A 13520-nucleotide genomic window follows, 5' to 3' on the forward strand; every position below is an offset into this window, starting at 1 on the left:
CGTTTTTCTTCTAGCTCTGACTTCAGCTGCTCAAACTGCTCGCAGTAGATCTCCTTTGTTATTGTTTGGTTTGGATTTAAAAGTTCAAAGTGGACTAAACCTTTCATATCCCACCAAACAGATAACAACACTTTACGTGGGTGAAGACCTTCTTTAGCCTGGAGTGCTTTCCCTACCCATTGTCTTCAGCGCTTGACATTTTTATAGAGAACCCATTTCTCATCATCAATCACTATTTAGTTAAAAAAAAGGTTCATTGGTGCAACATGACAGCAAAGAAGAGCACACATTCACTCTCTGTGCATGGTTAGACTTGGAAAGTCTGTGAGAAACCCATTGACCCAATTTACTGACTTTTCCAATGGCACACAGGTGTTGATGAATGGTTGAATGACCAAATCCAAGCTCCTCTGCTAGTTCCTCAACAGTTACAATGGGATTTTGCTCCACAAGGGTTTGCAGGACATCCCCGTCAAGCTCTACAGATCTTCCAGAATCAGGCTCATCTTCAAGGCTGTAGTTTCTGGCTCGGAATTTCTGGAACTACTATTAATATTAGCTTATGCTTATTGTCAGATCTCCATATAATGCATTAATATTTCTCACACTTTCCATTGCATTGCTGCCGAATATACTCCTTTGTTGCTTCCATTATAGCTTTGAAAAATTAACTGTTAAAATCAAACTGCACTCTTCAAAACTTGCACTAAGAATAAGAGGTAAAATTACTACCTGCTTTTATAGCAAGTTGATGCTGGTAGTTTATCCCGTCCCCCTCTTACCTTTAGTTCATGCAATTGAAAAAGCTGCATTATTTATGGGATGACCCAATATGTGTGTATGTGATGGTGCATGGCTCAGTGGTTAGTGTCAGGCTCACAATCTTGAGGTAGTGAGTTCAACTCCTGTGCCAGGCTGTGTGTTGTATTCTTGAGCAAGACACTTTATTTCATGTTGTTCCAGTTCACTGATCTGTAGAAATGAGTTGTGACATCACTAGTGCCTTTCCCTTGGATAACATCAGTAGCACGGAGAGGGGAGGCTGGTATGCATGGGTGACTGCTGGTCTTCCATAGACAACCTTGCCTGGACTTGTGCCTCAGATGGGAACTTTCTAGGTGCTATCCCATGGTCATTCATGACTGGAGGGCATCTTCACCCTTTATGTGAATATAAGTTTGGGGTCTTGTAAGATCTATTCTTTGCATCAAAGGCAGAACATAGAAATGATTGCCTATGATTTTTAGATAAAAACAATGTCATTGTGATTAACAAAAGAGACACAGTACAAAGCAACATAACATGTGAACTAATGAAGGAGCCTCTGTGTGGTCACTCGATCTGCAAGAAATAGCAAACACTTTTCCCTAAAACTACCCCTTATCTTGCACAAGTAAACACTTTAATACCGTCTTTGCTAAATGCCCCACACTCCTATCAAAAAAGATGGAATGGTCAACAATGGCAAACACATCATGAACTGTCGAACTCATGCCATGTTGGCATGAGTTGGACAGTTCTACAGGAACTAAATCAGAGGACAGTGCCCTGCTCCAATGTCTGCTTAAGCATGATTTCTACAGCTGGATGCCCTTCTTAATGCCAACCACTTTACAGAGTGAACTGGGTGCATTTTTCATGACCCCAGCACTGATGAAGATTGCTTTGTAACTTGAAAGACTGAAGTCTTTGGGTGGCCCTTGTAACTGAAGGAAAATAGGAGAGGATGTAATGATTCTAGACGGGATAATAAGACAGGGTAAGTAAGATCAAAGGAACAGATTTATGGTTGTGATAGGGTGGTATTGGGGAGAATAACAGTAGCAGACTCTAATTGGTGGGAAGGAGTATGACGGCTGGTGGTGGAAGGAATTAGTGTCAGGACTTTTGAGATAAAAAGGACAATGGAAAGGTGGTAGGATGGGTTGTAAAAGTAGGATCTAAGGAAAAGGGAACAGAAAGGGATTCCCCAACACTCTAGTTTTAGGGAATCCTGAGAGTCATTGAAGAAAAGAGAGGTTTGAATTTATGGGGGTGGGTGAGAGGGGAGGAGGGAAAGATGAAAGGAGGTATTTAGGGAGCTGTGGCTAGAGGGCAGGAAGCGAAAATGAGGCAGAATGTGAGAGAGTCCAGTGTATACAATGAGGAAAAGAGAGGTTGCCATAGAAGTAAGGGAAAGGGGAATTCCATAAAAGCAACTCAGGTAGGTAGGCAGTGGAGAGAGGACAATAGGTGGGGGGACTATCAAGAATTGTAAAACTTATTCTTTGGAAAGAAAAAGAATGAATATAAAATGGCAATGCAAAAAAAAAAAATACAATGAAACAACAAAACTTCTACTTAATCAATTGACCTGCTAGAAAGAGCAGCCTAATTTCCCTCAAATCACAACTTCCTGTCATAAAATAGAAACACATTGGTCAATGCAGTCCTAGATATAGAATAAGATCAGATGGCCATTGATGAAATTCCTTTTATCATACTCAGGGTTAAACAACAATGACAAATCTGACACAGATAAACAATAATCATCATCATTATCATCATCATTATTTAATGTCCACCTTCCATGCTGACGTGGGTTGCTCCTGTCAAACCATCTAACCCAAAGTGGACATTAAACTATGATGACCATTACCATTACCATTTTAATGTCCACTTTTCCATGCCTGCATAGGTCAGATAATGTTTATTGGAGCATATTTTTAATGACTAGATGCCCCTGTTGCCATTCCTAATCAGTTTCCTCATAAGACTATTGGAAATGAATGACACTTGTTATGGTACTGACAATCATTTACAATTATCACATGATGCCAAAGCATGGGGACAATAACACACACAAACATACATACATCTACACACACACACACAATGGATATGTTTTAGTTACCACCTACCAAATCTACTCACAAGGCTTTGGTCATCCCACAACTATATATGTAGAACACACTTGCCCAAGGTCCCATACAATGGGACTGAACCTGAAACCATGTGACTGAAAGACAAACTTCTTGCCCACATAGCCATGTCAGCATTTATAGATTAGAATAAAACACAAAACAAATTCCTTGAAGTTTGGTATGTTTTCCTCTGTAATTTATTTATTTATTTATTCCTTTTCAGTTATTGGATCAATGTCTGCCAAAGTCTGTACACTCGACCAAAGTCTCAAAATTGTTCTAGTAATGGTGCAGCTGTTTGTGTCGAAAGTAAAAATGAAGTGATGACAATTGGATCTACTTCACGTATTGTCTTATATGTCGATAGTAGGTATACTCTTGTTTAAATGAAATGCATTAGTGGCAAGACTGTAAAAGTACAACTAGGTTTGGATTCATTCAACAGATTTTCTTGTCAAAAAAATTAACTTTTTAGCATTTCAGCTGGCCATGTCCAACCCAAATATTCTATCCATTTTATATTCAAACTGGCCAGATGCAGCCTCTCACACCTACCCTACAATGTCATTGTAAAAAATAAGTAATTCTTTCATGAAATCTCAAAGCTACAAGATAATATATGATTAATTCAAACAATTTAAATAAATAAGTATCATATATGACTGAATAATTTGAATACTAAAGGGTTAACTTCCTATCTTGCATTCTATTTTCAGTCTCTGAAGCCTTTAGGAAATAAGATTTCTTCTTATTCTTTCTTTCTTTTTTTCTTTTTCACATTTTAATTTTAATTTGTCTTCATGGTTCAAGAAGAAAATAAGGGCATTGCCTGTGACTTTCTACAAAATCTCTGTGGTTGGTAGTGGGAGAATAGGAGGAAGAAAGTAATCATAAATCTTTGGTTATCCGCAAATCAGAGACTTGGTCCAAACACTTATTCCATTTAACCATTTCATGATCATGTTTTTGTTGAAATATACTGCTTTTGCTTCAACTAATTTTGAAAATAATGATGAGTTTATTAAAATAATTTTGTCATTACAAAGCTGGAGTTTAGAACATAAATTAACATGAAATTCTGAAGGAAAACAAAATTCTATCATAGAAACAGGGTCAGTCTCAGGCAGGGTGATATGAAAAGGGTTAATATAGCTAAGTTTAAATGGTTGTGTGGTCGTGTTAAACTAGGTGATGAATTAAATTTTTAAAAATAGAAAAAAGAAATAGAAAGAAATAAATGTCATACACAAGCTTATACTAAGTTTCGTTGGTATTAAGCAGTCATGAAGTTTTATTTTTCATAAAATTTATTCATAATTCATGATATTCACTTGAAGGCATGTCACAAATGCCAAAGAACAGTTTTTAAGTTCTTTATCATTTCTTCTATCTTTTACTTGTCCTATCCAGACATATATATATATATGACAGGCTTCTTTCAGTTTCCATCTACCAAATCCACTCCCATGGCTTAAGTCAACCTGAAGCTATAGTGGAACACACTAGCCCAATGTACCATGCACAGTGGAACTGAACCTGGAACCATATGGTTGTGAAAAAAAAAATACACACATACACATACACACACATACACACACACACACACACACATACACATACACACACATACACATACATACACATACACACACATGCATACATACATACATACAAGCAAAGAAACAAAAATTAAATCCAATACAAGGAAAATAGAGATGAAAACATCCAATCTTTCACTGGCTCCACTGTTTAATGCCCAATTTTGTAGAGAAAAGCCTTACAATTCACATTGGTATGAATAGAAAATGGAGATATACAATTGTCAATTGAAAAATTAAAATTTATTAACATATTATATTATATTATTATGATAATATAATAGATATTAAATACAAATTACATACAGTTGTTATAATAAAATTATAAAAATCCATTCTTTGTGGGTAAGAATCTCTTCAATTTAATTTTTGATTGAGGATTCACAGATTCAAGAAAAGACTGAATTTAAATATATTTATGTTTTCAATAATTAAAAACAACAACAAAGATAAAGAATAAAAAATAAAATATGAAAAATAAACTAATAATGGTCATAAGATACATTTGTATACTATTAAGTATTTTAAACTAGATATATCTTAGCACATTACTTTTTTTAAAAATACCAGAAACAATATTTAAGAAAATATTTTTTTGAAATATTTTCCAAAAAACATGGCAAAATAAGAAATATCCCTTCCATTCTTTCATATTATTAAAAATTACATGTTATTAAAATAACAATATGCTATTTATCTATGGGTAAATAGCAAAATAATATATTTAAAATACTTTATTGTCTCTAGTCAAATAGCAAATAATATTATAGATTACATTGCATTAATTAAAAATTACATAATTTATATAAAAAAGAAACTTTCTAAAAACTATTATCATAATAACATTATTGTAGAAATTAAATAAATGCTGAATTTACAAGTTTCCAAAAAACTTTTGTCATAAAGGACTTCATAAAAATTCATACAAAAAATATTTTTTAAAATATTGTTCCTAGCATTTCAAAACCTGTATAAACAGGTTTTCTTAACCGATATTGTATGCGGTGTCAATATGTTTCATGTCATTTCAACTTGTTTATACACATGTAATTTAAGGACAACTATTAATGCTGTCTGTTATTTACTGTCTGCTATGAATTAATCAAATCTGACCCTGAAGAGATACAATATTCCATTTTTTATAACATACAGGAGTGAGTCGGGATATTGCATTGAAATGTGCATAGGTCATTAAACAAGTTTTTACAATGGATCGCGTTATAGCTCTTATTTAAATTGATATGCACACAAAATTGTATGATAAACAACCTTTCATATGAGAATTTTGCTAAATTGATAACAGGTACAATATTTTTACCAAATTTTTGGTAGAGATCTATAAATACATCTCTCTCTCTCTCTCTCTCTCTATATATATATATATATATATATATATGTGTGTGTGTGTGTGTACATACATACACACACACACACACACACACACACACACACACACACACTACAGGCTTTTTCCAGTTTCCACCTACCAAATCCACTCACAAGGTTTTGGTGGACCTGGGGCTATAGTAGGTGTTTGCCCAAAATGCTGCACATTTGGACCGAACCTAAGATCACATGGTTAGGAAGCAAGCTTCTTACGCACACAGTTACACCTGCACCCAATGTGCATACACAGGTTTTGCATTCAAATGTCCATGCACAGGTTTTACACATAACATCCGTGTGCAAGTTATGTAGATCGTACGTATGACCAAATTATATAAACTGTTTTAATCTATGTTGTTGTTACTCTGTTTAGGGAACAGTCCAGTAAATAACCCAGTGATAATCCTCCAGTATTCCAGTGATACTCTTGTCTGCAGCAATAAAAGGGCAACAACCATCATTAGGTTTTCCTGTTCTGAAACCTTGGGCAAGCCCGTGTTCAGGTAAAGATTACAAATATTATGCATTTGTCTATTTACTTCTTTCCATTCTCTTTTACTCTTTTACTTGTTTCAGTCATTTGACTCGGCCACGCTGGAGCACCGCCTTTAGTCGAGCAAATCGGCTCCAGTACTTATTCTATCGGTCTCTTTTGCCGAACCACTAAATTATGGGGACGTAAACACACCAGCATCGGTTGTCAAGCGATGTTGGGGGTCAAACACAGACACACAAACATACGCACACACACACACATATATATATATACATATATATATATACGACGGGCTTCTTTCAGTTTCCGTCTACCAAATCCACTCACAAGGCTTTGGTCGGCCTGAGGCTATAGTAGAAGACACTTGCCCAAGGTGCCACGCAGTGGGACTGAACCCGGAACCATGTGCTTGGTAAGCAAGCTACTTACCACACAGCCACTCGTACGCCTATTGTTTATATTTATTTTTCAAATTATTGCTTTGTTTTTCTTTTCTCTCTTAAATGTATTTCCACACACACTGAGTTTGTGAATAGTTAAATGTGTTCATTTAATAAGCATATATTTAGACTTACTGTGAAGATAAAAGTCAACTAGTTTCAGCAGTCCTTGCCATCTCATCTTAACATGCCATATGCAAGTTAACCAACTTTGAAAAACAGGGTCTATTTACTCATGATGAGGTACAGTGTAGTGCATGGTTTTGCACAATATTCTTGCATTTCTGGAAGTTCCAGATTTCTTGAAACTGGATAAGAGGTCCAGTACTGTACCACAAGAATCAAATGCACTCTGGTTACAAAATGAATGAGCACATCATTAAAAATCTCACAAAACTGAACAGAACAGTGTGGTGTATATTTTCATCAGTAGGTACATTTGAAACTAAATGAATTTGATTCTGTAGAATGTACTTTGATTTTTTGCTCTGGACTTGGTTGTTAAAGTACCATTCAGTTATTTTTATTATTGAAACCTCTGTTTAAGTAATCTAGTATTGTCATACAATTATCTTGCTACAAAGTTGAACCATATTGGCCTCTATTTCTTTTACAGTAAAAAGAATTTGGAAACGTGTACATATGAATTTAACTGGGATACATATTTGGCCTGCAAAGAGGATCGGTAAGTGGCTTTCATTCTTTCCTTTGGTTCTTAGTAAAATCAACTGACATAACCTTATTATAATAGAGATGTTTTGTGAAAGACATATCTAAATTCATGATCTAGTCAGATGCAGTAGTAGATTTGATTTATTCATTTGGTGCCATTAGATGATAACTTTCTCCATGAAAAAGTCCTGCACAAAATATTAGCCTCATTTTCTTTTTCACAGCAAACCAATTTATTTCACTTTTGTCATTCTAAAAATATACAGTCACATCACTGAAATCTTGATGTTTCAAGATAATACATGATTAACTCAAAACAACGTGAATAATTATTAATTTGCCAGAGTAATCTGAATGCTAAAGAGTTAAATCACTAATTGCTAACACAGACATGACTAGTTTATTTAAATTCTACTGTTAGGTTTAGTGTTGGGCTCACAATCATGAGGTAGTGAGTTCAATTCCTGGACTGAGTTGTGTGTTGTGTCCTTGAACAAGACACTTTATTTCATGTTGTTCCATTTGACTCATCTGTAGATATAAGTTGCAATGTTACTGGTGCCAAGCTGTATCGGTCTTTGCCTTTCTCTTGGATAACATCAGTGGTGTGGTGAGGGGAGGCTTGTATGCATGGGTGACTGCTGGTCTTCTAGAAACAACCTTACCTAGACCTGTGCTTTGGAGGTTAACTTTCTAGGTGCAATCCCATGGTCATTCATGACCGAAGGAGATCTTTCCCCTTTTTTTTTCACTTTGTCATAGAGACCACTGGTCAAAGTGATTTGCCAGTATTTAGTGCACAACATTTATGTTATGGATTAACCCATAAAGAAACAGGAGAGGCTGTTGAAGAAAAAATGTGGAACTCAAAACCGAGTCCTGATTATAGATGCAAGATACGAGATAATACATGATAAATTCAAAACAATGTGAATGATTATTAATTTGACAGAGTAATCTGAATGCTAAAGGGTTAAATTTTAATCTATAGTCTTTAAATTCTCATTTCAGGGAAACTCTGAAGGAAGTTAATGGAGTACTTATTGACGATAAATCTTCTAGCAGAATATATTTTGGCAAACAAACCCAAGGAAAGTGAGTACCATTGAGTTAGTTTTGTGACTTTGACTTAATTTCATCATCATCCTTTAATGTTCGTTGTCCATGCTGGCATGGGTTGGATGGTGTGACTAGAGCTGGCAAGCTGGGGAGCTGCACCAGACTCCAGTCTGATTTGGTATGGTTTCTACAGGTGGATGCCTTTCTTAATGCCAACCACTTTACAGAGTGTGCTGGGTGCTTTTACGTACAGGTGCTTTTATGTGACACTATCATCATCATCATCGTCGTTTAACGTCCGCTTTCCATGCTAGCATGGGTTGGACGATTTGACTGAGGACTGGTGAAACCAGATGGCTACACCAGGCTCCAATCTGATTTGGCAGAGTTTCTACAGCTGGATGCCCTTCCTAACGCCAACCACTCAGAGAGTGCTTTTACATGGCACCATATGGGCGCTTTTATGTGGCACCACACAGGTACTTTTATGTGGCACTGCCACAAGTGCCTTAGTCCACCAGCAGGATCAGTCTTAACACTTCTGCTGTGGGGTATGGGCCTTGAGTAGAGCCAGGTGCCAGGTATCTCGGTCCTTAATTTATCTTGGATTTTTTAAATACTGAAAATAATACAAATCCTCTTGCCACCTCAAGTATGTGTGTTTCGGCTATCCAGGTATTTTTTTTGAAATTTCTTTTCCCAGGTCTCCTTCAAACCCCTTTATCCATTTGGGACTCCAAGTACTGATTTGTTGAAATTCAGGAATTCAAATTGAAGTCTGTTGTGGTCATTGTAGAATTTTCAAGTCTGAGGCAAATCACTTTTATATTTAGAATGTTCTAAAAATATGCTGTGTGCAAAGATTTCTAGCATGTAAAAGTGGAAGCTATATGTCTCTTGAAAAGCCAGAAGATATTTAAGAACTGGTACTTAACTCCACTTTTATGATATTAAGAAGATAACCAGTATTTTGCTGAACAGGATATCATTTTATCTTGGCTAACATTCTTAGAAAGTAGATGACATCTTCGAATAGTTTCATACACATATACACAGGTGTGGCTGTGTGGTTAAGAAGTTTGCTTCCCGATCACATGGTTCTGAGTTAGTCTCACTGCAAGGCACTTTCGGGAAGTGTCTTTACTAGAGCCCTGGTTTGGTAGACGGAAACCGAAAGAATCTTATATCTGTGTATGTGTAATCCAAACAATAAGACAAAGAAATACTTTAACATATCTTTGATGATCAGCTACAGTTGTTTCTGTTCCAACTCTGCTTGCAATCCCAGTTTACGCAAAAATTCCAACTGAAAATTTACGTAATATTTGTGGTTTTAGACATTTAAGTGGCACTTCATCAGACTTGCATCAAAGGTGCACTTTCACATTGTCTTACTCTTTTACTCTTTTTCTTGTTTCAGTCATTTGACTGCACCCATGCTGGAGCACCGCCTTTAGTCGAGCAAATCGACCCCAGGACTTATTCTTTGGAAGCCTAGTACTTATTCTATCGGTCTCTTTCGCCAAACCGCTAAGTTACGGGGACGTAAACACACCAGCATCGGTTGTCAAGCGATGCTGGGGAGACAAACACACACACACACACACACACACACACACACACACACACACACACACACATATATATATACACATACATATACGACGGGCTTCTTTCAGTTTCCGTCTACCAAATCCACTCATAAGGCTTTGGTCGGCCCGAGGCTATAGTAGAAGACACTTGCCCAAAGTGCCACACAGTGGGACTGAACCCAGAACCATGTGGTTGGTAAGCAAGCTACTTACCACAGCCACTCCTGCGCCTTCCAGACATTGTTTTTTTTTACTTTTTTGTTTTTTGCTTATATCAGGAGGAAACAAAAAGTAAATAAAAGTATGGTTACGGGATAAATAATCAGTATAGAGAGCATATGGGAAGGATGAAGAAGAAGTACTAAACCCACACAACAGTTTTACTGTCATGAAACCAGGATTTTCTACACCTAAAGAATTTCGATATTTCTCTGGAATCATCATCATCATCATCATCATCGTTTAACGTCCGCTTTCCATGCTAGCATGGGTTGGACGATTTGACTGAGGACTGGTGAAACCGGATGGCAACACCAGGCTCCAGTCTGATTTGGCAGAGTTTCTACAGCTGGATGCCCTTCCTAACGCCAACCACTCAGAGAGTGTAGTGGGTGCTTTTACGTGTCACCCGCACGAAAACGGCCACGCTCGAAATGGTGTCTTTTATGTGCCACCCGCACAAGCCAGTCCAGGGGCACTGGCAACGATCTCGCTCGAAAATCCTACAGGAGCCAGTCAGGCGGTACTGGCAACGGCCACGCTCAAAATTATTTCTCTGGAATCCAACAGTCTTAATAGCCTAGAACTCTGGTTGAGTGCTTCATTGGAAATACCCTACTTTTATATCCTGCCAGGACCTTATGTGTGTGTATGTGTGCTTATGTCTCCTTATCTTGGCATTACATGATAGCTGGAAAATGATTGTCACAATCATATAAGCAGTGACGTTAATTTCCAGTATTTTGTGTCAACATTTTTAGCCATAGGGAAATATTACTTTGCTTGGAAACAGGTGGGGTTGGCATCTGGCCAGAGAAAATTTGCCTCAAATGAACTCCATCTGATCCATGCAAGCATGAAAAAATGGATGTTATCTGATGATTACACATGGGTGTATGTATTTCATCAATCACTTGGGGTTTTAAGCATGTGTGTATATGTGTGTAGTCTATGTTACAAGTCTGCTCGACATGGCCTACATGTGACCAACTAACAGTAACAGATGAATAAACATAATGAGTTGAATGTCCAGTTTGTTTGAGAATTCAGTTAGCTATTTAATGCAGTGATATCTTTGAAAAGCTTTTCCATGTGGAAAAGCATAATCTGGGTAAAGAATTCAACTTAACAAAATTAAAAAGACCCCCTTTGGTCATGAATGACCACGGGATTGCACCTAGAAAATTACCTGCCAAGGTACAAGTCTGGGCAAGCTTGTTTATGGAAGATCAGCAGTTGTCCATGCACACCAAACTTCCCTCTCCATGCCACTGATGTTATTTGAGGGAAAGGCAAAGGCTCATACAGCTTGGCAACAGTAATGTCACAAATCATTTCTACAGCTGAGTGAAGTGGAACAATGTGAAATAAAGTGTTCTTTTTCAAGAACACAACACACAGCCTGGTCTGAGAATCGAACTTACTACCTCATGATTGTGAGCCGAATGCTCTAACCACTGTAGTAATATTCTTGTATTGTTTTCATTCCATAATTTGATGACTGTCGCGTTTTTTTTTTTTTCTCTGCCCATTCCTCTACCAGGTAGTTAAACTGTTAACTGAATGTCATTTATTTCAACAGAACATTCCGTGTTGAAGAGACAAAGGGCACCGAGAAATTCTACTATGACATAAGCTTTGAAGGAAAGCTTTACCCAGATGATGAAAATGAAGGAAGTGACAAATGTAAAAATGCAGCTGTGTGCCAGCGCAAAAAAGGGGACAGTTCTTATTATAAAAATCTTGGTAGTGCTACAAAAAAACGTTTTTATATGGATGGTAGGTATTTGTTAATCAGTTTTTAACCTTTCAGCTCTCACCCTCTCCTCTCCTGCTTGAATTACCTTTTACATTCATGAAATTGCAATTCTCTTTTGAGTTTTCTTGAAATTGGAAATGTAAAATCTGTTATTTCTTTAAATTTATTTTCATGCCAATGTACCTAATGCCATATCCAGGGCTACAATACAGTATGCTTTTTAAAGCATTTTATGCTTCCTGAAATTTACTGATAGTACATGTGATGTCCCCTGCCCCTTTTTTAATTCATTCACTCTTCACTTCTTGTGCATTTTTCTATGTACCACATATGCACTTTTTCTTATGAGTTGTAGTACACCTGAGCACTATATACAATAAGCTTGTTCTTATTATCTTATATCAAATTTTAACCTCGTATCATTTTTATCATCATTATTTTGTATCTTAAAACCTTTTGCTCTGTTCCAAATATCAGTTTGATAACAAAATAAGTTATTTTATTAAATCTCTTTTTTATTATTATTTTCAATTCAACATTTTAAGTTGCAGGTATGGCTGTATTGTTGAAGTCCTGTGGTTTCAGGTCTCATCTCACTTGAGTAGTTGTCTTCTATAAGGCTTGAGCTGGCCAATACCTTGTGAATAAAATTGATTGAAGGGAAACTGTACTGAAGCCCTGTGTGTGTGTGTATGTATGTCTATCTGTGAGAGAGAATGTGAGTTTATTAACATGTCTTCACATGATAATTTGGGGGATGTTGGTTCTGTCCCTTCTGATAAAAGTAATTATTAAAATTAACCGTATTATTGTTTCATGGTTTATTGAAAATATCTTGCTCATTTATCAAACAGAAGTTTGATAAACAACCATTTCATTCCTTGGTTTACCTGATCAGAACATAACCATATAAACATTGAAGTTCTGAGAACTCAACATAGCCAATATTAGTAATATTTAGATTATTTCATCATCATTGTAGCATGGGCTGAGTGCTTTTTACATGGGACCCACACAGGCGAGGTCAGTTTTGGCATGGTTTTTACAGCTGGGTGCCCTTCCAAATGCCAAACACTTTGCAGTGTGGATTATTTATTCATCATATTTTGTTACTGCACTTATTTCACTATCATACATCATCATCATTCAACATTCACTTTTCCATGTTTCAATGTATCAGATAGAATTTGTTGAGGCAGATTTTTTTCTATGGCCGAATGCCCTTCTTGTCACCAACTGTCACTTGTTTCCAAGTAAGGTGATTTTTTTTCCACAGTTCACACATGTTTTTCTCAGAAAAATGGAAACAAATGATAGTGCTGTTTGTTTTACAAGCATCCCATGACGTCAGGAACAGAGTGCACAAACACACACGCATATATATATATATATATAT

At 36.5% G+C, this 13520-nt stretch overlaps 1 protein-coding gene across 1 annotated transcript in view; it reads left to right on the top strand.

Moving 5' to 3' along the window:
* The window catches only part of LOC106881233 (cation-independent mannose-6-phosphate receptor), a 164924-nt gene that overhangs the window by 140411 nt on the left and 10993 nt on the right, over nucleotides 1-13520 (top strand). The window contains exons 34-38 of the mRNA XM_089358692.1: nucleotides 3127-3269; nucleotides 6261-6390; nucleotides 7440-7508; nucleotides 8507-8590; nucleotides 11948-12144. Of these exons, the coding sequence (XP_089214818.1) occupies nucleotides 3127-3269; nucleotides 6261-6390; nucleotides 7440-7508; nucleotides 8507-8590; nucleotides 11948-12144 (623 nt within the window). The remainder of the gene's footprint in view (nucleotides 1-3126; nucleotides 3270-6260; nucleotides 6391-7439; nucleotides 7509-8506; nucleotides 8591-11947; nucleotides 12145-13520) is intronic.

Source organism: Octopus bimaculoides, chromosome 10 (assembly GCF_046866305.1).
Source record: "Octopus bimaculoides isolate indiv1 chromosome 10, ASM4686630v1, whole genome shotgun sequence".
Taxonomy (NCBI): Eukaryota; Metazoa; Mollusca; class Cephalopoda; order Octopoda; family Octopodidae; genus Octopus; species Octopus bimaculoides.